The 27,268-nt window shown below is 38.2% G+C and overlaps 1 protein-coding gene across 3 annotated transcripts in view; it reads right to left on the bottom strand.

The window, feature by feature from the left end:
• Nucleotides 1-825: 825 nt before the first annotated feature.
• Nucleotides 826-27,268, bottom strand: part of map3k13 (mitogen-activated protein kinase kinase kinase 13) — a 79,024-nt gene continuing 52,581 nt past the window's right edge. For 2 of the 3 annotated variants that reach the window (XM_081368260.1, XM_081368259.1), the window contains 11 exons: nucleotides 26,722-26,913; nucleotides 25,567-25,725; nucleotides 15,575-15,733; nucleotides 14,643-14,751; nucleotides 13,208-13,317; nucleotides 12,205-12,321; nucleotides 10,853-10,996; nucleotides 9,241-9,943; nucleotides 7,671-7,741; nucleotides 5,958-6,249; nucleotides 826-3,790 (listed from right to left, as the gene is read on the bottom strand). In XM_081368260.1, the coding sequence (XP_081224386.1) occupies nucleotides 3,689-3,790; nucleotides 5,958-6,249; nucleotides 7,671-7,741; nucleotides 9,241-9,943; nucleotides 10,853-10,996; nucleotides 12,205-12,321; nucleotides 13,208-13,317; nucleotides 14,643-14,751; nucleotides 15,575-15,733; nucleotides 25,567-25,725; nucleotides 26,722-26,913 (2,158 nt within the window). In that variant the 3' untranslated portion in view covers nucleotides 826-3,688. The remainder of the gene's footprint in view (nucleotides 3,791-5,957; nucleotides 6,250-7,670; nucleotides 7,742-9,240; nucleotides 9,944-10,852; nucleotides 10,997-12,204; nucleotides 12,322-13,207; nucleotides 13,318-14,642; nucleotides 14,752-15,574; nucleotides 15,734-25,566; nucleotides 25,726-26,721; nucleotides 26,914-27,268) is intronic. The other variant, XR_014030327.1, reaches the window with a different exon arrangement.

Genomic DNA, 27,268 nt, shown 5'->3' with positions numbered 1-27,268 from the left:
GCTGATATTTTCCACCCAATGACATTGGGAAATTGGCCCAGAGTTTAAAGTCAACATGAAACACAGTTCACAACCCAATTTACTGCTAATATTATTGATATTAAGAGAGAAAGGGACAGGACCTGATTTTCCCCTTCAGGAATTGACCGAATGATGGACATTATGAGCCTGAATGGGTTAAAAATAAGGAATTTAAACAGAAATGCTGCGCACGAAAGCAAAATTTTGATTTCATGTTGACCTGAAGTTTGTTTCCAGTGGCCTTTGCTTTGTTCTTACTCGACGATACTGTAGTTTTATTATCGAATCACATCTTGCGAGGCTCTTTTTAGTAAGCTGCAAGTAGATGATGATAAAAAGGGAAAATAATAATACCATTCACAGTTTATTTGACATGCCGTGTGCAGTTCAGCAACACATCTGGAGGATCCGGCTGCATTTACCGATGATGAACGAGGCTTTTTAACTAGTGCTATAACGTCTATATCTAAACACAGGGTAAATATGAATGCAACAATAATAATATCTAGACATGCCGGAAGATGCAGTGTCCCCTTTCATAAGGGGAATGAAAAATAAGAGATTTGCGAGGACCATCACGTTCACACTGCGGTTTGATCCAGTGTTGTTCAGAAGAATGATTGGATATGAATGCAGTGGTCATTTGCAAACGTTGTGTCCGAACACGAGCGCGACAGACGAACCGCTTTCCCTAGAGGAGACTCATTAGCACTAGAAAGCATTGAACCTGAGCATTAAACCAGCAAAAAGCACGGGGATTTCCCATTTCTTCTTCCTTTCCTTTTCCTTTTTTAGTTTTTTTTTACTGAAAAAAACTCACGGTGTAAAAATAATGAACTCATATCTGAAAAAATAGAGGTCTTTTACAAAGCAGTTTATTTCCACGTCGCCTCGCTACTGTCGATCTGTCCAGAGCCCGCTAGACAGACATCCTGAGCCAACCATCCTCTCCGGCCTGAGACGTTATTGCTGACACACACTGATCTCCATCAACGGCACACTACACACACACAAACACACCATACACATTATTAAAGACGCTATAGAGGGATCTTTCAACCAAACATTATAATTCTGTCATCATTTATTCACCCTTATGTTGTCACAAACCTGTATGATGATGTTCTTGCAACAAACTTTACACTCTTAATAATAAAGGTTCTAAAAGGGTTTTTGGTTCCCCAAAGAATCTTTCAGTGAGTAATTCTTAAAGTGCCCCTATTATGCTTGCTTGAATATTATCCTTCATGAAGTGTGTAATATAGATGTTTGTGAATGTAAAAGGTCTGCAAAGTTTTGAAGATCAAAGTACAGATAAATAAAGTTGCTGTGTCCTAAAAGAAAGAATCGACCGATTCTGCTGAAATGAGTCGTCAGTAATTCCAGTCTCACTTCCTGTTACAAACCCACATGATGCTAACACCGTGTCCTAACTACACGTGACTCGACGTGCGATAAAAGGTCATTTCCCATGTTAATCAGAGTGTTTGTCCTATCCAGCCGCGACGGCGACACGCGGCGATTCTATTTTAGAAACTGTTTCTATTTTTCTGCGGTGTCGCGCTGGAACAACAAACACAAAGTGTGGCGATGATAATCTCAGGTGCTGTTTATGTGCTTTATTTAATGTTAAAAGTGTGTAATGTGACTTTGAATATCATTTAGTGCCCCAGCTTTGTAGCTGTAAAAGCAACAATGGGTAATTCACCTCAGATCTGGAAATTAAACACATGGAAACAAGAACGTTCAAACTGTGAACAAACAAGTGTATTCTTTGACAAAGATTGTTTTAGTAACTCAGTAGCCTATGTGTTTTAATAATGTTTAAATGGTGTAATATTTGCGAATTTTATTATGTAGCTACTTATCCATTTTCTTGCGAGTGCCGTCAAGATTACTCTCTGGTGCCGTGAGACTCCGCCCACACGTTGTTCTGATTGGCTGACTCCACCCACACGCTGTTCTGATTGGCTGTGGGTTTTTATTGATTTTGACGCATCTCGCAGTCGCGTCGCGTCTAGTGTGGACAGACACATTATTTGTCGCTGGAATCTTATCGCGTCTGGTTAGGACACGGTGTAACACATTTGCATAATGCCCGTCTATGGTCTCCATTGGCTGCCCGCGAACGACGTCTACTTTGCACCTCGAACGCTGTAGCTGTATCTGAGACGGGAAGAGCTCGGTTCGTGTTGCTCATGTCAAGAAGACGCTCTTTTCACACTTTGACGGAAAAACCGACACCATCATTACGGTTCGTATCACTGTGTATCAAGCGCTGAAGAAGATCCGGAGCTGAAATTAAGTTTTCTGTTTTCGACCAATCACAACAGACTGGGTCATCTGACCAATCAGAGCAGAGTAGCTCTCGGAAAGGAGGAGAGAGACCAAATCTTCAAACTAACCGTTTTCAGACTCTTCAAGAAATGAGGAAACTAGTGTTTTTTGATCAAGGATGAATGTAAACAGGAGACATTAGCATAATAGGGGCCCTTGAAAAGACTTTTTTTTTTTTCTTTCTTAGTGTGAAGAACCATTTTTCACAATAAAGAACCTTTAGTGGAACGGAAAGGCTCCAAAGGCTGTTAATGGAACCATCAATGCCAAAAAAATAACTATTAATTTCAAGAGTGTGTGAAACTTGTGTGAAAGAACAAGAGTCAAACAGGTTTGAAATGACATGAATTATAGTGTTATTTTTGGGGTGTAAAAGATCCCTTTAACTTGATCTAAAGGGACACTGCATCTCCAGAACATCAACATCGTTGGTTTTCACGTCAAAGTTAAAGATGACGGAAAAAAAGAAACTCTTTAGGGATGAAGTCACACTTTCGCACACGGCAGGCGTCCTGCTCTCACCTGGCCGTCCACAGCGCCTCTTCAAACACAGTCCTGAGATGAGGAAAAAGCTGCTCCGGGTTCCTTTAAACACTGATTTGATCATTAAAGACGTTGTTCCAGTTGAGCAGTTGTTTTTTTTTACTTCCGTTTTGTCCGTAGAGGCGAGCAGCAGAAGCAGTCGTCTGATTGGCTGATCAAATGCCGACCAAGCAGGCATGCTGGGATTCATCCATAGATCTTGGAAGTCAAAAGGGCAAAATAAACAAAAAAAAGACATTGTTCCTGCTGGTGCTCAAATTAAAGTTACCCTGAAGGGCGTCACTATTGTAAACTCAGGAAGTAGCAGGTTCCCAGAGGGACGCGTCTCATTTTTTGACGTCCCATGAATCTGTGGTCCCGTCATGGAATGGATCCTCAAGCTACACACTTAACACTTTCGTTCACGTACCTACGGACATATATACACACATTCTTGCAGACCACAATCATCTTAAACTAGCTAACTAACTAACTAACTAACTAGCTAACCTGGTATTGAGGTGCCTTGTTTTGTTTTGAACACTCCAGCGCTAATACTCTGAATTTATGCTCTTTTTTGTTGTTTTTTTGATATTGGAATTCCACTTCCTGATTTTGTTTTGCATTTCCTCCAGCTCGTAATAAAATAAATGACGCGTGTTACTCTAGCTACATTATCACTTCAGAGGAATCTGCCTGAGATGCTCAGAGAGAGAGTGGTGGATTATGGGAAGGGCTGGATGAATGGGCTAAGGGTCATGGCTGTTTACAGCAGGCGTGGATTATTGCCGTGGTTTCCTCCGAGGGTTCACCAGGAAGAGGGAGCGCAGGGTGGCTTGTTCCTGATGGTGGCGTCGGAACATTCAGCATCCGAAGTATCACAGTCGGAATCACCGAAATGCAGCGGATTCTGAACGAAGAGATCAAGAAACAGTTCACATTTACTCCAGTTTTATAGTAAGGGATTCAAACACTAAGAATTATTCTTCAGAGTATTGTCCTCTGGAAATTTTCCAATTATGAAATTGTAATTTTAGATTAGATTAGCAAAGATTGTTTGTTTGAGTTGGTTCATTTAAACCAGGGAACTTTTTTGTCAGCGGAGCATCTTTGAACATCTTTTGAACTAAAATATTTAGGTTAATATTAATATTTTAGTTAATATTTTAATAATCTAACTACTCATTTGGATGTTCACAGTTCTCTAATAATGGTTAAAGGTATAGCGGAGGATTTTCTTTTTCCGGGTGGGTAGTGTAAACTATTGGTCCACCTAAGTGTCAATCATTCTGGTGATATGTTTACGTAAGGCCGTCCTACATGCTCGTCCCTTAGTTTTCGCTTTCTGCGCATGCGCACTTTCAGGTGTTTATGTGTGGTGAGCTAGAGTTCAGCCATTCATTGAAGCTCGCCGTTTCACCGGGTCCTTTGAAAATGTCTGAGAGTCGCAAGAGAAAAAGTTTGTACGAACTGTATGAGAAGAAGAGAAAGGCCTCAGAAGAGAGAAACAAGATCAGAGTGTTTTGGGGAGATTGTTTCACACGATGGCGTGCGCTGAAAACACAGGTTGGGCTTCCCACTGATGCCTCAGTCGCGAAGTTTCTACTCGACAGGTAAAGTTTGGCATGCTATTTGGAGAAAAAGTGCAAATCTTCTTTTGGAAAGTAATCTTGTATGAGCGATGCCGACAGCAACTTGTAAACAGAGCGTGCACGAGGAGAACCTCGCACACGTTTAATAGGCGTTCCCTCTCGGGAGCAGGTAGAGTGTTGCGCATGTGCATTTTTTCAAAAAGTGGAGAGGGCGGTTCTTATCTAAAATTCGGAAAGATCCTCCGCTATACCTTTAATGGTCACATGATATGCAGGTAAACAAAAAAAAATTTAAGTTTATTTCGATTGTTTTTAATTTCAAAATTATTTATTTGACTTTTTCACATTTTTAGTAATAGTTTTATGTTGATTGTTTTTATTTATGTATTTATTCTAATGTCAATTTAATTATTTTATATATATACATATATATATATATATATATATATATATATATATATATATATATATATATATATATATATATATATATATATATATATATATATATATATATATATACACACACACACACACATATATATACATACATATTAGGGCTGTCAAAAGATTAATCGCGATTAATCGCATCCAAAATAAAAGTTTGTTTTTAATAATATATGTGTGTGTACTGTGTATAATTAAATTTGTATATAAAAATACACACACATGCATGTATATATTTAAGAAATAGTTGTTATTTATAAATAAAAAAAATTGTATTTATATATAATATAAACTATATAAATATATATACAGTATATTTATGCAAATATTTCTTAAATATATACATGCATGTGTGTGTATTTATATATACAAAATAATTATACACAGTACACACACATATATTATGTAAACACAAACTTTTATTTTGGATGCGATTAATCGCGATTAATCTTTTGACAGCCCTAATACATAACATCTTTTTAATGTTTAATTTTGTTTGTTTTTATTTTAAATTATGTATTTATTCTAATAACAATTTATTTTAAATAATATATATCTATTTTAGTTTTATTTTGATTGTTTTTATTTTAAAATTCTGCGTTTATTGACATTTTTTCTAATAAAATATATTTTTAGTAAGCATTTTATTTTGTTTTATTAAAAATTTATTTGTTTTATTGTATTTAAAATATTATAATTATAAATACGTTTTTTTTTCTTTTTTTTTGCATTTACTTAAACATTCTTTTTATTTTAATTATTTCCAATGTTGCATATTTTTCAGTAATTGTCTTATTTTAATTGTTTGTATTTTTAAAATGTATATATTTTAATTCATTTATTTCAAACATTTCATATTTTTAGCAATTGTTTTATTCGGATTGTTTAATTTTAAATAAAAAATCTTTTTAGTAAGTGCTTTTAAGTTTTCAAATTTGACATTTGGTTTCCAATTTGACATTTTTCTGAATGAATGATTAGCCTAGCAGCAGTTCCCTGATATTTAACGAACTGCTGGATTGACGTAGACGAGTTTACCTCGTAGCTGTGCTCATCCGCACACAGTTTTCCCAGAGAGATCTGAGTCTTGACCCGGCGCACGGCGCACTCTTTATCCGACAGGCCGTCGGACTGCGTGGAGATGTCGATGGGGATCTCGGGAGTGTGTGACAGCAGCTCGTCCAGATGCTCCTCTTGACTGGCGCTGAGCGGATCCAGCGGGCCGCTGTGAGAATGGTCACTGGTGTTGCCCTCCTCTCCGTCAGACACCGACAGGTTCTCCGAGCTGAAGGTGGAGTACGACTTGAAGCTGCTCATACAGCGATGAGGCCTGGAAGGAGACAACATTTGGTTACACTTTATTTCGATAGTCCACTTTAGACATTCTACTACAGACAACTACATGTCAACTAACTCTCATTAGAGTATTAGTAGAGTTTTAGGTTATGGTTAGGGGAATAAGTTTTTTTTTTGTGGCATTCTTGTCTTTTATTAGGATAGGACAGTAGCTAGACAGGAAGTGAGGTGGGAGAGAGAGAGAGAGGGGGGGGGGGGGGGGGGGACTCGAACTCGGGTCGCCCGAAGCGCAGCGGCGCTACATGTCAGCGCACTTGCCCACGAGGCTAACGGCGCCAATGGTTAGGAGAATAAGTTGACTTGTAGTTTCCAAGTTATTTATAGTCAGTATAATATGTATGTAGAATATAGTATGTCTGTTAGAGGATCATCAGAATAAAATGTTAGCAGATATTAAGCACACTCTACTAATACTCTAATGAGAGTTAGTTGAGATGTAGTTGCAAAGTTACTTCTAGACAGTAGAATGTCTAAAGTGGACTATCGAAATAAAGTGTGGGATTAAGATTCATTCTTTGTATGTTTGTATGAAAAGGAAAGAAAAAATTATTTCCTTTTCCTTTAATCCTCCTTTGTCGGTCTTATACGACTCAAAGCAACGCCTGAACTTTGTATTTTGAGCCCTTCTTGTGTTGTTTTTGCATCGCTCACTTTAGTCCTCATTTGTAAGTCGCTTTGGACACAATGACTAAATGTAAATGTATGTAAAGCTGCTGAAGAGGAGATTTACGTTTCATCACCGGTTATAGTTATCAAGCACATCATTGCACTTTATATGATGAAGTTGAGTTGCCATCTTTGTATACTCGAATTGGTATTGTTTTATTTATTTATTTATTGGTATTGTTCTTATTGTTCAAACATCTTAAAGCTGACTATGTTTAACGAGTTTAAGTTACTTATAACAGATTGTGTGTTTTATCTTTTGGTAAACTGCTGTTGTGATCCTTGATTGTGTTGTTCTGTTTTGATGTGTATTTGTATGTTTATGTTATTAGCTTGGCCAGGTCACTCTCGTAAAAGAGATTATAACCTGATTAAATAAAGAATGAATGAATTAAATTTCTGACTAAAACTCACCAGCTTTAAAGATATGGATTATAATTGAAGTCTACAGATGCAAATATCTAATGTTTAATAAAATACAAAATTAAAAGTGTATTTCGGATGTTTCCGTTCCACTAGTTTGAAACGGCATGTTATGAAAAGCTTATAGGCCCAAAATCTCAGAATTCACCAGTGCAAGAAAAAACAATGTTTCTTGCCTTACGTGACACATAAACTTGATGAATCCTGACATTCTACAGGCTAATGGCTACAGAAACACACAGATTTAAAGATTCGCTCTTCTGGAGAAGCATGAATATTAATTATTGATCATCAGAGCAGACTCACCGTTGTCTGCGTGGAAAATCCACCTCGCTGTCAACCTCTCCCTCCTCTTCCTCAGACGACTCGTCTCCCGCCTGACGGACACATGCAGAAGATCAGGTGTTAAATCCAGCACGAATAGACACACACACACACACGACCAGATGTAGTACAGTTGCACATCCCTATCATATCTGTCTGATTATATTGAATAAAAATATTTTTTCCACAAAAATATGACGCAGCACAACTGTTTTTAACATTGATAATAATCAGAAATGTTAGCAAATTAGCATTTTAGAATTATTTAAATAAAGATCTTAAGATTTTAAGAAATCAATTTAAGAACTAACGTACATGATTTACACTACCAGTCAAAAGTTTGGAATAATTAAGATTTTTAAATGTTTTTGAAAGTCTCTTCTGCTCACCAAGGCTGCATTTATTCAGTCAAATATACAGTACAAATAGTGAAATATTATTACAATTTATTATTCCAGTTTTCTGTGTGAATATATGTTAAAGTGTAATTTATTTCTGTGATTTAAGCTGAATTTTCAGCTTCATTACTCCAGTCTTGAGTCTTGAGTCTTTTCCTTCATCATTCTAAAATGATGATTTGTTGCTCAAGAAACATCCGATTATCATCAGTGTTGAAAACAGTTGTGCTGCTTCATATTTTTATGGTAACCATTCGTTGTTTTCAGGATTCTTTTAGGAAAGGAATCGTTTTGATAAATCAGAGAGCTATCGGATTAGTAAAAACACATGAAGTGACCAGGTGTAAACAGGCCCTAACCCCAGACGCGATGCGATAAGATTCCAGCGACAAATAATTTGTCTGTCCACACTAGACGCGACTGCGAGATGCGTCAAAATCAATCAAAACCTACAGCCAATCACTCAGAACAGTGTGTGGGCGGAGTCAGTCAATCAGAACAGTGTGTGGGCGGAGTCAGTCACTCAGAACAGCGTGTGGGCGGAGTCAGTCACTCAGAACAGCGTGTGGGCGGAGTCAGTCACTCAGAAAAGCGTGTGGGCGGAGTCAGTCACTCAGAACAGCGTGTGGGCGGAGTCAGTCACTCAGAACAGCGTGTGGGCGGAGTCAGTCACTCAGAACAGCGTGTGGGCGGAGTCAGTCACTCAGAACAGTGTGTGGGCGGAGTCTCACAGCACCAGAGAGTAATCTTGATGGCACTCGCAAGAAAATGGATAAGTAGCTACATAATCAAATTCACAAATATTACACAATTTAAACATTATTAAAAATACATAGGCCACTGAGTTACTAAAACAATCTTTGTCAAGAATGTTCTTGTTTCCATGTGTTTAATTTCAAGATCTGAGGTGAATTATTCATTGTTGCTTTTACAGCTACAAAGCTGGAGCACTAAATGATATTCAGAGTCACATGACACGCTTTTAACATTAAATAAAGCTCATAAACAGCACCTGAGATTATCATCGGCACACTTTGTGTTTGTTGTTCTAGCGCGACACAGCAGAAAAATAGAAACTGTTTCTGAAATAGAATCGCCGCGTGTCGCGGCTGGATAGGACAAACACTCTGTAAAATGGTGTAAATGTCACGTACCTTTCTGAGAGGTCTGAGCGTGTGCAGTGAGCTTCCCTGCTCCGGCTTCTCTCCCGTTCCCTGAGCTTCTCCCTCCAGCGTGTTCTTGTTAGCGTGTGGCGTCCCCTCACTGGTGCTCAGCAGAGAGTAATGTGGGAGTTGTGGGTGACTGGGAGCGGACGGCGTCTCCTGGCAGTGAGTGCAGCCGGGGAACGGGTGAGCCTGACAGCAGGGGCAAAGCGGCTCGGGACCGGAGCCCATGAACGGAGGGATGGAGGATCTGCGGTGCCGTGAATCCGCATCAACCGCGGTGGAAATGAGATCCGGACTAGAGCCGGAGAGCCTCCGCTGGAGATGATCGGTCTGTGGGCTTCGGAGAGCAGCGGCTGGGCCGAAGTAGCGCAGGTTATTGGCACACGTTGCCACTGCGATCGCACGGTTCTGGACCGGGATGAGCGGACCCTCGGACGGAGGATGATGAAGATGATGATGGTAGCTTTGCTCTTGTAGGGGTTGCTGTTCTTCTGAAGGGACTGAGTTGTTGGGCTTCAGCGAACCTAGGAAATCATTGTGGCTGCCTTTGCTGTTTGCTCTCCGGTGCCGGGGTTTACTGCGGTACCGGGTCTTCCCAGGCGGGGTGGACACTTTTGGGCTTCCTGACAGTGGTGACGGAGCGGGAAGAGGCTCGACGCTGGGAATGCCATCGGAGCGCAGGAGATCCGGTCTGCGGGAGATCACATGCACGAGGTTAATGAGCTTATGGAGAATTCATGACTGATACTACTTCATTTGGGCTTTAACTACAAATTATCCAACCATGTTTGCATATTCATGGAAAAGTGTCACAAATAAAATCTTTCATTTGTATAATATGTTTGTTTTTTTGTCACGCTTGTTTCAGTAAAACGTGATATCGCTTAATCCAGGGATTTCTGACAGTCAAACCACTTTGTGTTTTATATTAATTGCTTTAATTTGAAACAATTTTTATTATTATTCATTTTAATTAAACACATTTTCATGTTTACGGTTCTCTAATGTTGGGTAATGTTCACATGACATTAAATTATTTAATTTTTATTTTGACTATTTAATTTTTTATAATGCATTTTTTTAAAACAATGATTAAATATTTTTTATTAATTATGAGCTTTTCATTTTAAGATTACTATTTATATTTTTTTATAAAAACATATTTTAATGATTGTTTTTTTAATTAATTAATTTTTTATAAATTATTCACTTTTCATAAACATGTTTCATTTATATATTATTTATTTTTTTAAATATATTATTACTGAAATTATTATTTTTAATAAATAATTCATGTATTTTAATAACTTTATTTCATTTTAAATGAATAATTTTTCTTTTTTAAATTATTTATTATTATTATTATTTTTTTTTAAATTATTTGTATTATCATTATATTATATTATATTATTTAATTATTAATAAAAGTTTTTATTTACATAATTAAATTAATTTTCTAATTGATTATTTGCTTTTCATCAGCTCACGAACCCCCTGCAGTTCCCTCATGAACCCCCAGGGGTCGTGAACCCCACTTTATGGAATGGTCAGCTAATCTGATATAAAGCACATAAGGCGGTGTGTGTTCAGGGATGGTCACCTCTTGGGCGGCTGTGTCCCAGGCTTATGGTTCATGCTACTCTTTTTCTTGATGAGCTTCTCGACAGCGTTGGGTCGCACAATGGGCCGGACCAGGTGGCGCTTGTACGTGCCGGGGTGCTGCTTCTCCACCGCCTGCTCCCTCCTGCAGAACACATGGGAAACGTTCAGATCTCACAAACAAACGTTCAGGTTTGTGGTAGAGGATTTCTCTGAATGATCATTGTGTGCTCGTTCAGTGGAAATGTGGGTCATGGAAATTCTGGCATGAACTGCACGACCCGGGTCGAGGTTTAAGCAGATTAGATTTAATTACAGTTTCAGTGTTCAGGCACATACGGGGTTAGAGTTCAGAATCATTACAGCCTCTCATGAGTAATTTGATACCAATAAACTGAGAAACCCGAGAGAGAGAGAGAGAGAGAGAGAGAGAGAGAGAGAGAGAGAGAGAGAGAGAGAGAGAGAGAGAGAGAGAGAGAGAGAGAGAGAGAGAGAGAGAGAGAGAGAGAGAGAGAGAGAGAGAGAGAGAGAGAGAGAGAGAGAGAGAGAGAGAGAGAGAGAGAGAGCGAGAGAGAGAGAGAGAGAGAGCACAAAACTACCGTATACTATCATACGACTGCAGTGTACAGAATGCTTGCTTACAGTGCAAAGTACGCACAGTTTCTGTATGCATGCAATATTCAGTTGACCTACTGTATTTGTTTAAAAAGAACAGATCACACAGAGTGCAGTATTGTATCCCACAATGCAATGTGCACAGCCTGACCTTCCATTTCCATTTCCAGTGTGATGAATGAACTAAAAGTAATATCAGCAGTGATTTTTAACATCTCTTACTGGATGCATTTTTAATTCTAGCAATTACTAGATAAAAAAAATATTGAATAACCAGATTAATTTATAAGATTATGGCAATTAGTTTTTCTTGATCCTTGTTTCATGAACATTTTAAGATGTTTAAACTTCAGTCATAAAAAAATGCATTAGAGCTTGATTCATTACTGCGAATTAGTTCAAAATGATTCAATTCAGAGATTCATTTAAATCATCATTTTTCAGGCATTAACGTTTTTTTAGTCAAAAGGTAAATATTGGTGTTTATGACTGTGTACATGAAAATGAATAAATATGATAGTTCCTCGTGTTCACTTAGCGAAAACATGCCTTGATTTGAAGCAGATTTTTACTGTGAGGTACTGCGAATTAGTTCAAAGAATCAATTCAAAATGATTCAATTCAGAGATTCATTTAAATCATAATTTTTCATGCATTATGAAGCAGATTTTTACAGTGAGGAATAATTGTTTGAAATGATTTTTCCTCTGAGCGAACAAGAGAAGTTTGAGGACTCACTTGAGCAGCTCTTTCTCTCGCACCTCCAGCTGAAGCATGATAGCGCTGAGCTCCATGTACAGATTATTGGCCCGCTCCAGTTTCCGCTCATAATGCTCTCGGATGTCCAGAGCATGTCTGAAAGACACAGAGACGACAGTGAGGGTGGAGAGACACACACAGTAACAGCATCAGAGATGGACAAAGTACACAACTTCCTTACTTTAGTGAAAGTACAGATATTACTGGTCAAATATTACTCAGTTACAAGTAAAAGTTGTAAATACAAATTTTTACTTGAGTAGAAGTACAGAAGTACTCGTTTTTAAAAGCACTTAAGTAAATGTCAATGTATTGTTTTATTATAGTTGCATTGCTGTATGTAACACTTACAGTACCTTATGCCTCTGAATCTATGCCTTCTCTCATATCAATATCGCATGTATTTCTAGAACACAGTTCCAGTAGTGGGACTGAATGTGAGACTGAATAAGTCACTCAATAACGTCCACAATGGTTTCCGACACCCAAATGGCTGTTCCCTCAAACAGTGCCCTATTTAATGTTTTTTGGCTTTTAGTATGAATATTTTAGCCTTACTATTATAAGCTAGTGTGCTCCAAAACAATGACAAAATTCGGAAAATCAGGTTGATGTCAGAATCCAAGGTCAGATTGACGTTAATCTCCAACGTTGGACAGATGTTGTATTGTGGTTGAAAATGAAAATCGAGTTGATGTCAGAAACCAACATCAGTCGAGTTGATGCATGTTTCTGATGTCAACCCGACTTTCATTTCCAACCACAATGCAACCCCTGACTGACGTTACTACTCTCTACTCAAGGACCTTGACAGAAATGTAGTGGAGTAAAAAGTACGATATTTGTCTTTCAAATGTAGTGAGTAAAAAGTTTCCAGAAAAAATAATACTCAAGTAAAGTGCACTTAAGTACCGCACTCAAGTAAATGTACTTTGTTACTGTCCACCTCTGAACAGCACGAGGTGTTTGTGTTCTCTCTCACCGCAGCTCGTCTCTTCTGCGTCGGATGAGCTCCTCGTCGAGGCGATGGATGCAGGTTCCTTCACTCTTGATCTTCTCGAAATGCTTCTTCACCTCTTCTCTCCAGTTCGCCTGTCACAGACAGAGTAATTGTTAACTAAAACATTCAAAATCATTTTCAGTCATTGAAATTAAGCTAAAATAAAATATAAATATTAGATGACAAACTTAGATATAAGATATATAGATATAAGAAGATATAAGATATAAGAAGATATTCTGACTTGGCAACTAACTGAAATGAAATAAGTCGGAATTAAAAACACTAAAACTGAAATAGAAATAAATTAAAGCTAAATAAAATTATTTAAAAACGGAAACTAATAAAAATGACAAAAGCACATAATATTAAACTAAAATGAATTGAAAACAGAAAATATAGATTCAAAACAATAAATACTATAACAGTATTTAAATAATAGTAAAATAACATTGGGTCACAGACACACACATACACATTTAGGGTGTACTCACACTAGCCAGTTTGAACCGTGTCCGAGTGCGTTTGACCACCAAAGCGCGGTTCGTTTGACTAGTGTGAATGCTCCGAACCGTACCCGGGCGCGGCTCGATTAGCCGGCCCTGGCCCGCTTGGAAGAGGTGGGCCAGAGCACGGTTCAGTTGGACTCGGGCGCGGTTCGCATGCAGTGTGAGTGCTAACCGTGCTGGAGCACGGAACAGGACGCGTGACGTCGGGAACTGTAGTCCGTAATCAAAGCTGCAAAGTCCTTGCTGCACTTCAGCTGGTACCTTGCAAACCTCCTCATACGAGCAGCACGATTACGTGAAAATTTTCGTGTCACAAAGGCGATAGATCTGTTTAACAACAGGCTGTGAGAGGGCTGTGGACCAAACGACTCAAAATTATCCACAAAGTAAACAGAGCGATGGACTCCATGGTGTTCAGTGAGAGCGCCGCTCTTCCTGTTTATCCCGAAACCGTTGCACCATAATGACGTAAGCGTGCTCCGGCACGGATGCTGAAACCCTATGTGAGTGCAGGCCAGAGGGGGAGTGGGGAGGGGGGACAATCGTTCTCGGGCCCGGTTCATGGCAACCGTGCCTAGTGTGAGTACACCCTTACTGTATGGAAGGGAATCATAAAATTAAGTTCTTTGATAACTCATTTAGTAGCAGAATCAAACCAGAAACTCACAAGTCTGAGACATTTTTGACTGATTCATTACAAAGACTCGAGAGTCATCCGTTCATGAATCACAACCATTTTCACGCTGCATGTTTGTCGTTGCAACCAATTTGCACATTTAGTTCTGAATCATAGAACAACAGTTGGATAAGAGCTTCATGTTTGTTTTGCCCTTCTCCGTTACTGAAGACTGGAGTGATCCCTCTGGATGACACAGTGACTCTGCATGTAGACATTAAGATTTCCTCACCTGAGATTTGAAGTATGTCTCCTGTGGCGTCCCGAGCAGATCAGCGGAGGCGATGTCTAGATGGAGAAGGATCTGCCTGAAGGACGGACGGTTTCTGGGTTTGCCTTGCCTGCAGGAACACCAACAACAACATCTCAAACAACCAATGAAACCATGTTTTACAGAATAATCGCAAATACTTGGTTCTGATTGGTCAATCACAGCAAATCCAGAACAATCTATCAAACACCCAGACTGATTTGCCTTAAAATCTTTAAATCTACTTCAGACTTCAAGAGTTTTCAACTACTTCAAACTTTTCCAGGCTTTTCATTTATTTATTAAATCTAGTTTTCTACACAGCTTCTCTAGTTTCACTTGTATCTTTCTTCTTACATTGAATATAAACAATTGATTTCACTCAAATAATCACTTTATTTTACAGTGTCCTTGTTACATGTACTTACCATAGTAATAACAGTAAATTATGCATAATTACATGCAACTAACCCTCAACCAAACCCTAATCCTACCCTAACCCTATAGTAAGTACATGTAGTTGATTAATATTACTCAGTACTTGAATATATAATTACACTGTAACACTGACACCTTAAAATGTTGGGTTACACTTTATTTTAAGGTGTCATTGTTACAATGTAATTATACATTAAAGTACTGAGTAATAATAATTAATTACATGTACTTACTATAGGGTTAGGGTAGGATTAGGATTTGGTTGAGGGTTAATTGCATGTAATTATGCATAATTTACTGTTATTACTATGGTAAGTACATGTCACATATGTAACAAGGACACTGTAAAATAAAGTGTTACCAAATAAAGGTGTAACCCTTCATATTCCATAAACAATAGCATAAAGTTTTCCATTATAAATGCAGCAGCCGCACAGATGAAGGGATATATTTCTGCAGATGATGTGGAGTCTCACCAGGTCTGTTTCATAAGGATCTTGAATCCGTCGGGACACGTGGACGGCACAGGCAGATGGAGGCTGTTGCTCCCCACACCCCAGATGATGGCGGAGGAGTCCACGTCTTTATAGGGGATCTCACCGGTCAGCAGCTCCCATAACACCACACCAAACGACCTGCCAACACACAGGTACAGCATACTCTACTGCTCCAAAGTCTGGGGTCGGGAAGAACTTGGAATGTTTTCCAAATCTCTTCTGCTCACCAAGGCTGCATTTATTTGATTAAAAATACAGTAAAGTTGTGAAATATTATTACAATTTCAAATAACTGTTTGCTATGTGAATATATAGTAAAGTGTAATTTATTCCTGTGATCAAAGCTGAATTTTCAGCATCATTACTCCAGTCTTCAGTGTCACATGATCCTTCACAAATCATTCTAATATGATGATTTGCTGCTCAGGAAGCATTTCTTGTAATCATTAATGTTGAAAACAGTTAAACTGCTTCATATTGTTATGTAAACCTTGATATTTATTTATTTATTTTTATTCTGAATATAAGAATATAAGAAAACAACAGCATTTATTTTAAATAGAATCTTTTGTAACATTATAAATGTCTTTACTGTCACTTTTGATCAACTGAATACATCCTTGGTGAATAAAAGTATTAATTTCTTTAAAAAAATAAAAATAAATGTACGCAGTGTATTAGGAGCACAATTCTGGATAAACTAAAAATCATATATTTTTTTGTTTCAAATAGAGATCACTATATTCCCACAAAACTGAACAGACAACTAATTTACTAGAGGTTCTGACAAAATGTTAATTTCTGCAGTCTTATCTTAAAATATTTAATTCACTTGAAAGAATAATTTAAAAAAAATTGGTTGAATGAATGATTCAATGACTCACTCATAAAGATCTCACTTGAATCAGTGACACACTTGAATCAGTTTTTTTGAACGAATGAATGAATGAATGAATGATTCAATGACAAATACATTTTTTAACAGTCACCTGTCGCCACCTACTGGTGTAATTGATACAATCATTATTTGAAGCGCCAAGTTACTTTCAAAAGGTGATTTACTGTATTTTGATCGCTACCGTAGTCAACAGTGTTTATATCCGTTTTATATCCGTATTATAAACTTTTATTCCAGTACTTCTGTGATTATCTAAATACAAAATGCTGCAGCCAGGTTGATTAAGTCAGCGAAGAAAATGGATCATGTTACACCGCTTTTGAGATCCTTAAATTGGCTGCCAGTCGAGTATAGAGTGCATTACAAGATCATTGTCTTGGTTTTTAAAGCACTACATAAATTGGCACCACCATACTAGGCTTGTTGCGATAGTCGGTGTTACCGGTGATACACGGTGTTTAACCCACCTACCGGTCATAGCACTTGACCACCGTCACCGTCCCCATCGTGTTGAAGTTTTAGCCTATAGTAATAAAGCACTTAATTCAGTTAGTGACTATGTGCCTTCTTAATTTAGCGTAAGCGGAACGAGCGCCGCAGTAAAGCAGCAGGTGTCCGATTTCATTTATCATTTGAGGAGAGTGAGGCGAGCTAACTGGCAAAGGATGGCGGAAGATCTGGTTTCAAAGAGAAATGCAAACGTGAGTTTAATTTTTCTATTAGCTTTTTTTTTTGCACTTAAGTGTCCAGTGATTATTCGGGTAGGCTACCTTATTTAACGAAGTTTTTGATGTTCGTTCGTTTCATATTCGATGGTTGTGCGGTGTTTTTTTTTTTTTTTTTTTTTTTTAGCTGAAAAAGGCAGGCACTTTATTTAACGAATAGTGATTTTTTATATATAATTTCTTGTTTGATACTTGCACGATGTGTGCAGTGGTTCGTTTTGTTAATAAATGCACTTTAAAGGTGTTTCATACGTGCTTTTGTTTAGTTTTTACATGGTGTGTTAAGTTATTATTCATTTTGCAATAAAGATGTGTGTAATACAAGCGAGTGACTTATTGTTTTGTGTATTTTTATTAAGAATAAAATAAATTAACCCATGATTAATTCCAGGGCCGGAGTGGGGCCACTTTTCAGCCCGGGAGTTTCAGGCCCAAGACCGGCCCACTTTTTCCATGGTGTAATTCCAAATTAGCACTTTTTCTAAATTGGATAAATGAAGCAACAGTTCAGCTCGTACTATTGTGTAGTTAGTATTAATACCATGGGTTAACAAATAATGTAAAGGTTAATTAATAATTCACTTAGACTTTATAAGAAGCAATTGCAACTTTTTCACACAATTCTGACTTTATATTTCGCAATTCTGACTTTATAACACGCAATTGCTACTTTATATCACACAATTCTGACTTTATATCTTGCAGTTCTGACTTTATAAGCAATTGCGACTTTATTTCACACAATTCTGACTTTATAATTTGCAATTCTGACTTTATAACACGTTTTATGATTTTATATCACACAATTCTGACTCTATATCTGGCAGTTCTGACTTTATAAGCAATTGCGACTTTATATCACACAATTCTGACTTTGTATCTTGCAGTTCTGACTTTATAAGCAATAGCGACTTTATTTCACACAATTCTGACTTTATATTTCGCAATTCTGACTTTATAACACGTTTTATGACTTTATACAGGGCCGGATTAACCATTAGGGCAACTGGGCACTTGCCCAGGGGCCCATGACATCTAGGGGGCCCTGACAGGTAGGAAATACACAGAAATTTAATAAAGTTATCAAACTCTTTACGATCTTCTTCACTGCATAAAGTGCATCTACGCGGGTTCACGCGACTTTCCTCCCTCCCCGCTGAACGCCAGCGATTACTAATTCGTGAAATGCACTCCCGCTGGTTGAGCGCGGTAAAGTTCGTTTCAGTTTCGATATTAGCCGGACATTTGTTCTATAGGGTCGGTAGTCTAACAAAGATATCAATAGCAAGATTAGTTTTAACATTATGTGACCATTGTATATCGACATGATGAAATATTCGTTCAAAATCATTCGTGCATTAATGCTGCATAATTATACCTGAGAATGCTTTGACGCGTTTCCACAGCGCACGATGCTTAAGGGAACGTCTGCCAATTCCACCAACTGCGTTAAACGTAGTCTATAATTTGTATTATTTAAAATTACTTTTAACATTTAAAAACAGACGTTTTCAAATCCCAAAGCTTGCAGAAGGTTCCTAATGTCAATACTGACTTTACAGCTATACAGCTTTCCTGGTAGCCTTGAGTAAATTAACATGTCTAAGAAAATGATTCATAAAACGTATAAATATCAGTTGAGCCTATGTTTATTTTCGTCACTGACACAGACGAAAATGAAAAGACTATCAGTCAAAGTTCAGCTTTAGGAGAGGTAGAAATAGGCCAGTATACGAATACTGAGAGAATAAGTCAAGTCAAGTCAAGTCAAGTTTATTTATATAGCGCTTTTCACAACACAGGTTGTATCAAAGCAGCTTCACAGTAATAAATTAGAACAATACATCAATGTTTGTTTCTAGTGGAACGTCTACGTTCGGTAATGCTGATCAATAGTATCGTTGATTGATTAATTAAATTAAATATCCCCAAATATCCCCAACTGAGCAAGCCAAAGGCAACAGTGGCAAGGAACCGAAAAACTCCATCAGGTGACCTAATAGAGAAAAAAAAACCTTGGGAGAACCCGGGCTCAGTCGGGGGCCAGTTCTCCTCTGGCGTTTATGAACTAGAGGTCGGATTTAACTGTAGAATTAAAAGTATTATATGAATGCCTGGCTGAAAAGATGCGTCTTTAATCTAGTTTTAAACTGGGAGAGCGAGTCTGAGCAACGAACAGTATCCGGAAGACTATTCCAGAGTTTTGGTGCTAAATGTGAAAATGCTTTCCCTCCTTTGGTGGACCTAGATATCCTAGGTATGACCAAAAGCCTCGAATTTAGTGACCTTAAAGAGCGCGATGGATTATAGGGCGATAGAAGATCCGTTAAATAGACTGGAGCTAAGCCGTTTAGGGCTTTATAAGTCAGTAGCAATACCTTGTAATTAATACGGGACTTTATAGGTAACCAATGTAGGGATGATAAAATCGGTGTTATATGATCATATTTTCTTGATCTAGTTAGAACTCTAGCGGCGGCATTTTGGATTAACTGTAGCTTGTTTATTGAGGATGCAGGACAACCGGCTAATAACGCATTACAGTAATCTAGTCTCGAGGTCATGAATGCATGAACTAACTTTTCTGCGTCAGAAACTGATAGCATATTACGTAGCTTAGCAATGTTTCTAAGGTGGAAAAAGGCTGTTCTTGTAACATATGAAATATGATTTTCAAAAGACAGGTTGCAGTCTAATATAACACCCAGGTCTTTTACTGTAGAGGATGAAGTAACAGGACATCCTACTATGTTAAAGTTGTATTGTGAGAGGTTTTGTGGGTGGTTTTTTGAACCGATAAGTAGTACCTCTGTCTTGTCTGGATTTAATAAAAGAAAATTATGCGTCATCCAATCTTTTATATCTTTAACACACTCTGTCAATTTGGATAATTTAGCGTTTTCATCTGGCCGTGATGAAATATAGATTTGAGTGTCATCAGCATAACAATGGAAACTAATTCCATGTTTCCTTATAATATTTCCAAGTGGCAGCATATATATTGAGAATAATAGAGGGCCTAACACAGATCCCTGCGGCACTCCATAGTTCACTGGAGTTATGATAGATTTTTCTCCATTTAAATAAACAAAATGGTAGCGGTCAGATAAATACGATCTAAACCAGCTTAATGCTTGTCCTTGAACACCAGTATAATTTTGTAGTCGATCTAAGAGTATTGTATGATCTATAGTATCGAACGCAGCACTAAGATCAAGTAAAACTAATATTGAGATACAGCCTTGGTCAGAAGCTAAAAGTAAATCATTTGTGATTTTAACGAGCGCAGTTTCAGTGCTATGATGCGGCCTGAATCCAGACTGAAACTTTTCATAGATATCATTTTCTTGCAAGAAAGAGCCCAGTTGAGCGGACACAACTTTTTCTAGTATTTTAGACATAAAAGGTAGATTTGAAATGGGTCTATAATTTACTAGATTATTCGGATCTAATTGTGGTTTCTTAATGAGAGGTTTTATAACTGCCAGTTTAAATGTTTTTGGAACATAACCTAAAGATAAAGACGAGTTAATAATATTGAGGAGAGGCTCTTCCACTACAGGTAACACTTCTTTCAATAGTTTAGTTGGTATGGGATCTAATAAACATGTTGTTGTTTTAGATGAAGTAAAAAGTTTATTTAACTCTTTTTGTTCTATAGTTGTGAAGCACTGTAATTGTTCTTGCGGCGTGATAATTGAGGCTGAATTATAAGGCGCGATTGAGGATTGAACGTTTACAATTGTGGTTCTGATGTTTTCTATTTTCTCAGTGAAGAACTTCATGAAATCATTACTACTAAACTGTAATGGAATACTTTGTTCAGGAGACATCTGTTTATTTGTTAGTCTCGCCACGGTGTTAAATAAGAACTTAGGATTGTTATGGTTGTTTTCTATTAGTTTGCGTAGATGCTCAGCCCTGGCCGCTTTTAGGGCCTTTTTATAACGTGACATACTGTCTTTCCATGCGATTCTAAAGACCTCTAAGTTGGTTTGTTTCCATTTACGCTCTAAATTACGGGTTTCTCTCTTTAGAACACGCGTAGTATTGTTGTACCATGGTGCTTTTTTAATCTAATGGGCGCAACAATATCCAATGATCCAGAGAGAATGGTGCTCATAGTGCTAGTTAATTCCTCAAGTTCATCTGTTTGTTTGGGTTCACTGAGCAGCTGAGACAGATCCGATAAGCTGTTTGAAAAATTATCTATGGTGGATGGAAGGATTGTTCTGCCTAATCGATAACGCGGCGCAGCATGATATATTACAGGAGTACGTAATATGCAAGTTACCATGTAATGGTCAGTGACATCGTCACTTTGTGGAATGATATCTATATCGGTTGGATCGGTTCCATGTGATATAATTAAATCGAGTGTATGATTAAATCGATGAGTCGGTCCGGTAATGTTTTGCTTGACCCCAAAGGAGTTTAATAAATCTGTAAACGCAGCCCCTAACGCATCATTTTGATTATCTACATGGATATTAAAGTCTCCAACAATTAATGCTTTATCGAAGTTAACTAATAGGTCTGAGAGAAAATCTGCAAACTCTTTTAGGAAATCAGCGTAAGGCCCAGGCGGTCTATATACGGTAGCCAAGGCTAGAGATAATAGGGATGTTTTTCGAACATCTAAGAGCGTAACATTTAGTACAAGTACTTCAAATGAAATAAACTTATAACCCGTTTTCTGAGTAACATTGAGAAAATCTCTATAGATTGTTGCAACACCGCCGCCACGACCATTCAGACGGGGCTCGTGCTTATAGGAGTATCCTGCTGGAGTAGACTCATTTAAACCAAAATAATCATTTGGTTTAAGCCAGGTTTCAGTAAGGCAAAGTACATCGAAGCTATTATCTGTGACTATTTCATTTACAATAACTGCCTTAGGTGTGAGTGATCTAATGTTTAGAAGACCTAGCTTTAAAAATTGTTTTTGATTACCAATAGCAACATTTTCTGGTTTAATAACAATTAGATTTTTTCTAGATCCTGCAGTAGATTTATGATTTGATCTCACTAAACGAGGAATAGACACAGTTTCTATGCAATGTTCTACACTATTTATATCAGTTAAATTGGTGCAGCAGAGACTATGATTTGGACTTTTGTTTACTAGTCAAAAGGTATTTAACATTTTGGAGATGTTATCTGACAGAAGATCCGATCCGAATCTGCTTGGGTGTAAGCCATCAGCACGGTAAAGCCTAGGACGCTCCCAAAACAGATTCCAATTATTTACAAAGAGAAGTTTCTGCTCATTGCACCATGACATTAACCATTCATTAAGCGCAAATAATCTACTAAACTTTTCATGACCTAGTCGATACGTGGGAAGCGGTCCTGACACAATAATCGTTATATCAGGCGATGTGCTGCGTACCGTATCGATCAGATTCCTGAAGTCTTTCTTCAAAACCTCCGTTTGGCGCAGTCTGATGTCGGCCCCTCCCGCGTGCAGGACAACGGTTCCGACGCGCTCGTTCAGAATCTCGGGAACGTGAGCAGCGACTTCAGAAACACGAGCACCAGGAAAGCAGTGACTATGCACCTTACTTTTATTTAACGTAACGTGTACGTGTCGAACGATGGAATCGCCGATGATCACAGCATCGCGTTCTGTTTCGCGAAGAGGGGAGAAGCGGTTTTGTGTGGATATCTCGAAAACCGGGAGGGTCGGAGAGAGTTTTCTTGGTCTAGACCTGACTCGCGACTTCCGCTGCGGAAAAATCCAGGCTTCGTGATGGCATGTTGGAGCCGGAGTGAACGAGACCATGGCTGATCGCGACCTCGACGTTCGGGACCGATGTTGAGGAACGCACGGAGTAGACGAGGTCGGAGTCAGCGGGTTAGTAACATTAATCTCTGATTTGTGTGCCTCGGCACGTGATGTTTCGAGAGCCAAACGCCGGTCTATCAGCTCGGCTTTTCTTACTAAAAGGTCGTGGATCTGTTTCTCAACAGCTTCCAGCTCAGACTGCACCGCGTGCAGCTCAAATGTGTCCTCACCTGCACCAAAAGGTAGACTACTTACATTTGATATATTCGCCATTTTAACAGATGGACAGTAAGTTAAGTTAGCAACGACGCTACCAGTGGTGCTATCAATATTAATACTAATTTATGGCTTAAGTCTTGGATATAATCCGTCTTTTCAGTGGTACGGGTGTAGAGTAGACGCACGATAGGCGAAAAAATGTTTGTTTGTAACTTAAATGAGTGCGGAGAAGACGCGTTCAGCCGTGATCCACGGACGTAACCTATAAGAGTATCCAGCGTTGGATCACAAGGCTTGAGACGCGTCTGCTCAACAATCCGCGTTATAACTATGAGGTGAGGAAAAGTAGAAAATGTTCGTTGTAAGTGAGTTTAAAGAGAAATCAAGAATTATAAATCAATCGATGGAGCTCCAAAGACAACAACGCGCTCAGACGCGACGCAGAGTGATTTCTGAAGGATGATGGAATAAGAAATATGAAGATGAGGAGAGAGCAGACAAATAATCTAATGACAAGGTTTTAAAGCTAGCCTATTTCTTATAATTTTTTGGCCTTCAAAAGTCCTAAATTGCACATATGTAGGTCAGAGAAATCCAAATTTTCTCGGGGGAGCATGCCCCCGAACCCCCCTAACTACGGGGGGCCTTGAGTCTTGTTGCCCAGGGCACAGGAAATTGTTAATCCGGCCCTGCTTTATATCACACAATTCTGACTCTATATCTTGCAGTTCTGACTTTATAAGCAATTGCGACTTTATTTCAGGCAGTTCTGATTTTATATCTTGCAATTCTGACTTTATAAGAAGCAATTGCGACTTTATATCACGCAATTCTGACTCTATATCTCACAATTCTTTATAACACGCAATTGCAACTTTATTTCAGGCAATTCTGACTTTATATCTCACAATTCTGACTTTATAACATGCAATTGCGACTTTATTTCAGGCAATTCTGACTTTATATCTCGCAATTCTGAGAAAAAAGTCAGAATTGCGAGATGTAAACTCGAGATAAAAAGTCGCAATTATCTTTTAAAATGTTTTATTCTGTGGCGGAAACAAAGCTGCATACCTCCTGGCCTCTTCCTCTCATCCATCCTCCCTGACGCGTACCGTTACGGCCGGCCCAGCTATCAGTAGGCGCCGGCGGAGCCGCGGTAGCCTCCCTGAGAAAAGGTTTTGAAAAGACGGGCTACGGACCCAACCATTTCTATAGGAGGGGAGGGGAGAACTCCCTCACATGGTACAACCCATGCTGAGTTGCGCGCTGTGGTGGCAGAATGCGGAACGTGTGTATCCTAATGTAACTAATGTGACATTGAAATGTAAAAAAAAAACTAATAATTCCTCGACCGGCCCAAAAGTGAAGCGGCCCACCGGGAATACTCCCGATTCTCCCGATTACCCACTCCGGGCCTGATTAATTCAAACAAATGCTACTGAATTGCCGCTAATTAAAGTGAAAGTAAATTGAGACGTGTGCACGTGCGCATTTTCGGCCACCCGAAATCCCCGACACGCAACCCCGGTGACACCGGGATTACCGTTTTTTTTACACGTCGATTAACCGGTGGAAAAAATCCGTCACCGCAACATCCCTACACCATACCTTTCTGAGTTGTTGTCGGTATATATTCCGTCTAGGTCATTGAGATCGGAAAATTTAAATCTCCTTGTGACTGTCAGAACAAACTCTAAACGGAAAGGTGACAGAGCGTTTTCTCGAGTCGGTCCTACACTGTGGAATAACCTTCCGCTCTCTGTCAGATCAGCAAAGTCGTTGGCTGTCTTTAAGATGTTGTTAAAAACCCATTTATTAGATGTTGCATGGGGTGCAGTCTGAAGTGGCCTGGCCCTTTTTTTGTGTGTTATAGTATAGTTGTCTCTTGTCTTATGTTTTACTTTCAATTGCTTGTTTCTATGTACAGTTTTTTTTTAATACGTGTTTTTATTATATTGTCTGTAAAGCACCTTGGGCAACTTCTGTTGTATTATGTGTGCTATATAAATAATAATAAAAAAAAAAAATAAAAAAAAAATTCTAAATTGTAACAGAAATAACAACAGACCTACTGTGATGTTCATATCTATACATGATACCTGCTCTCTCCGGATCAGCGGCAGCACGAGCACAGATCTGAATGTTTCAATGTGATTGTCAAAGTTTTTAATAGACACAGGCGAATCACTGTCATTTAGGAATAAGATTGCGTGGGTTTTTGAATCGAGAACGAGATCTTTTAGCAATTAATTGTGCAGCTCTACAGTATATGCAGCATACAAGACTCTTAAATCACACTCAAACATGTGTGAATGTCACTGCATTAGTTAACACTCACCAGATGTCTACTTTCTCCGACACCGGTTCATTCCGGATCACTTCGGGGGCCATCCAGGCCACCGTACCCGCAAAGGACATCTTCGTACTCTTGTCACTGAGCTCTTTAGACGTTCCAAAGTCTGAGATCTTCACGCCGTCATTTTGAGTGACTAGCACACTGCAAAAGAAAACACACACTCAGAGATCAGGTGGAACTTTAAATCTATGGATGGGAATCATTAAAAATTCAACAGTTCTGGTTATAATTTCAACAATTCATTTTTCTTAATGGTTTTATTAACAACTCTTTTAGTACTTTAGAAGAATCAAACCAGTAACTAACGAGTCTGAGACTGATTTGAGAGTCAATTCATTATAAAGAAAGAGTCTGAATTGAGGCTGATGAGACTTACTTTGGTAATAAAGTTTTTAAAAACAAAAAAGTGTTATATACGTGTTAAACGCATATAAATGTGGAATGATTGATATTGTGATAATATCAACGGATGGGACAAAAACAAACTATATCTGTGCATTAATTCTTGGAGTGTAAATGCAAACTATGTGTAATTTCTTTCTTTATACTTTGTGCTTATTATTAACTTTTCACTTGACCTTTTCAAAGTAATGTTACTTAACTTAAAAATACTTAAAAATAAAAAAAAATTTGAGTCTCTTCTTTATTTATTTGTTCAAAAATAAAGTAAAAGCGGCAATATTGTGCAATATTATTACAATTTATTCTTTCTATTTGAATATATTTTAATTCTAAAGGATCATGTGACACTGAAGACTGGAGAAATTATGCTGAAAATTCAGCTTTACATAAATTCAAATTCGATTTTAAAATATTACATAGAAACGTGTATTTTCCATCACATAAATTGCAGCATTCTTTCAAAAATATTTTAAAAACTTTTCAAACTAATTTCAAACTTTTGAATGGTAGTGCATCCTTATTATTATCAGCATTAATAATGAACTAATTTAATTGATGTCATTTTTATTTTCAAAGAGTTAAATAAAATAGGTAAATAGTTAAATAAATTCAATAGTTTTTGTTATGGTACCAAACTAGTATGGAGAACTGTGAAACTGTCCAAATACTGAAACGTTGGTATTGACAACACTCTGATCAATGGTCCTCTATTGAGCCGAGGCTGTAGAGGCTCACTTTGGTGACTTGAGGTCTCTGTGGATGATCTTGTGGAGGTGCAGGTAGTTCATGCCACTGGCGATCCCTGAAGCCCAGTCCACCAGCAGTCGCGGAGAGATCTTACGACCGGCCCTGAGAACCTCGTACAGCTGCCCCTGAGCACAATACTCCATGATGATGCAGTAACACGGGGCCTGCGTGCACACACCCCTGAGAGACAACACGACAGCAAGCTTTAGTGTCAAACACACAGAGACGTTCAGGGGAGGGATGCAAGGTAATATTCTTCAGAATCAATTAACTCCAAGAAGTTCCTAAAGGCACGTTCACACCAAGAACAATAACTATAAAGATAATGATAAGTATATGTATTGATCTGTCTAAGAACATGGTGCAGTGTTGTTGTGTTCTGATGCTTTAATGCTCAAGCTCTTTAAAGCAGGATGGATTTTGATTGGCTGTCAATGTTTTTAATGGATCATCAGCTGGAAAAAAATTATTCTGAAAGTGATTCCAATGACATAGCCAAGGTTTAACAATAATGGCACAGAGAAACTATGTTTAG

Source organism: Scardinius erythrophthalmus (genome assembly GCF_964197995.2).
Source record: "Scardinius erythrophthalmus genome assembly, chromosome: 6".
NCBI classification, from domain to species: Eukaryota; Metazoa; Chordata; class Actinopteri; order Cypriniformes; family Leuciscidae; genus Scardinius; species Scardinius erythrophthalmus.
Note: the sequence above shows the minus strand (reverse complement) of the source record. Positions and strands in the feature narration are given on the sequence as shown.